At 38.5% G+C, this 4,747-nt stretch overlaps 1 protein-coding gene across 1 annotated transcript in view; it reads right to left on the reverse strand.

Moving 5' to 3' along the window:
- The window catches only part of LOC119569675 (cAMP-responsive element-binding protein-like 2), a gene marked incomplete at its 5' end in the record, with an annotated part of 5,009 nt that extends 1,017 nt beyond the window's left edge, over window positions 1–3,992 (reverse strand). The window contains 3 exon segments of the mRNA XM_037917737.1: window positions 3,617–3,699; window positions 3,702–3,737; window positions 3,875–3,992. Coding sequence (XP_037773665.1) covers window positions 3,617–3,699; window positions 3,702–3,737; window positions 3,875–3,992 — 237 coding nt within the window.
- Window positions 3,993–4,747: the final 755 nt, after the last annotated feature.

The following is a 4,747-nucleotide window of genomic DNA, read 5'->3' on the forward strand; positions in this document are numbered from 1 at the left end:
TTGCATCTTGTCATGATCTACTTTATAAATATTTTGAAATATCTGGTACACTCAGACTTACCTGGATAATTTAATTTCTCTCTATCTGTTATATTCAATTACAGTAATGCTGAAACATTCTATGCTACTACTTCAGGCAGATTTCAGACCTAAATGAAATATATATAACTATGCCTTTTCAGAGAGAAAGAAGATGAGGGGTAGGGGGAACATGAGTAGGAGGAGGATGCATGTCGGCAATTACTTTGAATGTAGAAGGAATGGGAGTAGAGAGCTGGAGGGTGGATGAAAGAGAGGGTCATAGGTCATGTCTAGGAAGTTTTGAATATCTTTGAGACTTTCTGGAGGGATCTGGGTGGAGAAAGTTTTCTTACAAGGACTAGAAGAGGAGACAGATGTTGGAGGAGTAGGTATAGCAGAGAATGTGGTAGAAGATGAGGTGGAACAAGTAGATTTCCTGGTGTGACAGGTATATTGAGAAGGGGGAGGGGTAGGCACAAGGGAAGTGCTAAGAGTGGAGTATCTCGATTTAGTATAGCAAAAGAATTTAATTGGAAGAGAGAGAGAAGAGATACTTAAATATTTTGGGAAAAAGGGAGAGGACGGGAGTGAAGAACAGCGTTGGAATAGGTAACAAGAGAAAAACCTTGCCAACAAGCTTCCCCTTTGGAAGTGAGGCCTAGTTTGAATCTGAGAACTGTTACCTCATACTCAAACTTGTAGGCAAGGCAACTCCTAAAAAACATATTTATGAGTCATAACAACTGGCACACTTGTGTGATTGTACAGAGCAATTGAAACGTTTATGAATAGGTTAGGCACATAGAAGGCAGCGGAACTGTGGTGTGATAGTGCTTGGCAGGGTGGCCAAAACCCCAATGTTTCAGACATTGATGGGAAATGGGTCAGTATGATCAGACAGGGCATGACTCTGCCAATATAAATTTCATGGGGAAGTCATGTCTACATAAAGTATTCTTGGCAATATTGGTGTAAGGCTTCTGGCAACCTCTGGGAGGTATAGTGTAACACTGTACTAGCACTAAATCATAGTCAGTGAGGCAGACAAGCAGGTCATTTCCACAGTCCAACCAATCAGCCAGGGAGATAAAAAAAAAAAAAAAAGCTCCAGTACAAATATTAACCCAATATCACCAAGAAAAAACTAGGAAAATTTTCCGTGCATGGCAACCGGACATACAGTAAAATAAGTGTATGGAGTGGTTACCTTGATGAAAACTAAGACACTTTTCATCTATGGCAAAAAGTGTGCAAATCGAAAATAAGGGAGATATAGGACAGACAAGAGAGAAGATCGCCCCTTCATTTTCTAAGTCCCTTCCATGCTTACCTCGCAAGAATCAAAACAAATGTGAAGCGTAACTCATTATTGCAATCTACAAGTAGTCCTTGTATTGCTACGCGCTTGTGAGAACGAATATTTTGTAATTATCAGTGTCCGTTTTCTCCAATTCATGTATTTAATGTGTTCTTTTACTTTTATTATACTTCATTTACGTGTTTTGGTAAGTATTTATGCTATTCTGTGGCGCGTTTTGCCACCAGGAGATTTGACAGGCCAACAATGCCATTACATCGAGAAGCGCCGGTGAAAAATGTTTCATTTCCAGTGCTGCATCGATTCCGGGTCATTTTTAAAGCCCTTTTGTGGATATACAGGACAAATAGATTTGGTCTCTATCACTTTTTTTTTTTGAACCCATCAATGAAAAAAAAGTGATTCGAAACCAAGCAATTGTGACCATAGACGGAAGTGAAGAAACGTTCAGTGTTTCACGATATAAAGGTAAGTGAATATATATATATATATTATATATATATATATATATATATATTATATATATATATATATAGGGAATAAATAGATCGTGGTGTATAAATCCCACAGGGTTAAGGTTAGGTTGGTTTATTGGTTAGGACGCAGTGTACAATTACCATGGGGGATGTGGAATCCCGTAGATTTTGCCGAACAGTGGGTTTGGTTCCCTTAGAGTTTTTTTGAGTTGGTGCATTGGCTTTGAAAGCTGGCGGCAACATCCGTAGAGTTTTACTGTCTGATTTTAAGCGTTTTTTGTGCTTTTTTTTTTACACACTTCTGTTCTCTTTTCCTCTTATTTCAGCCGTTTTACCCCACAATTTCCCTGATCTACTTCATGCCCTCCCCTGCTATCGGGACTTAGCAAATCACATTATGATTGTCGGCTGGAGAATGCAACGAAATGATCATCAGATTCGAAAACAAACCTGGTGATATAAATAAAGTCAGGGAAGACCGGTTGTCATTTCCGGAAAATTAACCAAAGGCTATGTCCATTTTAGAATTTTTTTGTAAAATTTCTCTGCACATAGATGTTTCTGCTTGTGCTTTGCCACAAAGGAGTCAGTTAGTCGACCTTGTGACCTTACCCAATTTCACCTTTCCTAGAATTTGCGGGAAAAACAATTCTTTAACTAATGCTGTGAATATCAATGGTGTTATTTTTATCATAGTCATGATAATTGCTGTAATGCTATTGCCATTAGTAACTGCAGTATAAGATAACATAAAATATTTTCAAAAATCAATGAAAATGGAAAACAGGTGAGACAGGTAGTACTCATAATTGGCTCATTGGTGACTTAGTACAAGTGGAGCCATCTACATGTAAGAACAATTAATAAAATAAATTCACAATGGGCATGGCATGTACGAACATGCCATGCCCGTCAGTTTTGGGTTAAGAAAGGAGTGAGGCTGGGCAGGAATGGGTTTGCCAGTAAGGTCACTCAGAGTAGATAAAACACAAGCCTGACTCAGATGTATCTATTACAAGCCATGAACAATCAAACACCTGCCAAGGGAAACTATGCCAATTTGTTTTTGGAGGTATTGATGTCAGAGCAAGGAACTGTAGGGTGAATCAAAAAGAATCAATCCCATTTGGCTGGCTAAAGCGTACTCAAAAGGTGGGAGTAACAGAAGAATGAGGGCAAGAGAAAAAGGAGACAAAGACAAAACCGATGGAGAGTAGTAATAAGGGAGGAGGGACAGAAAATGAAGTAGACTGTAAATGAGATATTGGGAGAGATGAAGGGATGTGTTCTGGGTGGATGATTTGGAGTGGATCAAGTTGACAGTAAACATCAAGGAAAGGGTAGGAGTAGCAGTGGTCGAGGCAATGATCAGAAGAAAGGCAGGGAACCAAGTAGTCATATTCAGATAGGCTAGTTAATAAAAAGGCAAAAGTGTACAAAATAATCATTATTGAAATATGTGGGGAAGAGAAATAGTCCCTATGAGGGGAAAGGGCTAGACACTTAACTTAAAGGAAAACCCTTAAGACTGACACAAAGCGAGCCTCTCTGCCTTTCAAGCATGGCTCTTACACCTTATGATGTTGATATAAGAAGGGATTGAAGAAGAGAAGGAAAAGGGGGAGAAGGAAAGACCATGCAAAATTGGTTGAGGTGAGGACTAAAGCCCAAGGTAGGGGGTCATCCCCAACATTAGGCTTCAGTCTCCATCTCCTATGCAACCTCCCCCCCCCCCCCACAACAGCAGACATGGGCTAGGGGGAGGAAATAGATATGAGATAGTAAAAGGCAGCAAACAAACCAGATATAATTCTCTGTGAAGTGCAAACACAGCCTTCTCACGATTTGCAACAAGTTCTTCTAAATATTGGTATCGCAGCTTTTACGTGCACGGCATTCTCTAGCACTCTGCCGACTCCGTTCTGCATAAAATTATTAATATTATGTATCATGCAAATGCAAGAAATAACATTCTCTAAATGACTGGACAGACCAGAGCATCATTTGAGAACATGATATTAAAGTTATGTTCAAATTCAGTAACAGGTGACTGTAATACCTAGTTTGGCCTTCATATCAGACTTGGCTTTGCGTCCAGGTTTCCTTCCTCTCTTGGTGCCTTCCCGCTTGCTGCCCTGAAAGATAAAAAAAAACAATGCAGAAAACCAAAAGGACAATTACAGCATAGTATATAAATATCTTTCGTACAAGTAATGCAGAGATGATAATGAATTCCAGATTTTACACACTATATCTTTGATGATGATAGACTCTTTTGGTTTATTACATTTCCTGAGTGTAATTTCTGACTATGCTGGGTAATGTATATAAAGTTATATCTCTAGATTTCCAGTGATACTCGGGGCCTGGTATATAGGATTGGTTGGTTGGAATGCAGAGAAGGAATGCAGCCTAAGGACTTCCCTTATAAAGAAAAAAAAATGAAAAAAATTATATATATATATATATATATATATATATATATATATATATATATATATATACATATATATATATATATATATATATATATATATATATATATATATATATATATATATATAATATATATATACACCTTGTCCTGGGTAAGACAATAAACTGCACCCTGGGGTTCCCTTGAACAAGGATAGCACCCTATTAGCTCCCTATACCAGGGTTGCGGTGAAACTGTCAGCAGCAGGGCAGTGGATATCTGGTGAAAACACCTTCAGTTCTACTGATTACTGGTTTCACCAAATAATATTTCTGGCGTATTACAGTGTAACTGTTTTAAAGCGGCAGAGATAGTTCCTCCTAGTTAGTTGGAGACTGCGAGTTGAGAAGGAGCCTGGGGGATTCCACTCAACTTTTCTTTTCTCCTGACAAACCTCTACACCAATGATTAAATACAGAAATGATAATTCATACAACATGCCCTCGCGGGTACAAG

Source organism: Penaeus monodon, unplaced genomic scaffold (genome assembly GCF_015228065.2).
Source record: "Penaeus monodon isolate SGIC_2016 unplaced genomic scaffold, NSTDA_Pmon_1 PmonScaffold_17934, whole genome shotgun sequence".
Lineage (NCBI taxonomy): Eukaryota > Metazoa > Arthropoda > Malacostraca > Decapoda > Penaeidae > Penaeus > Penaeus monodon.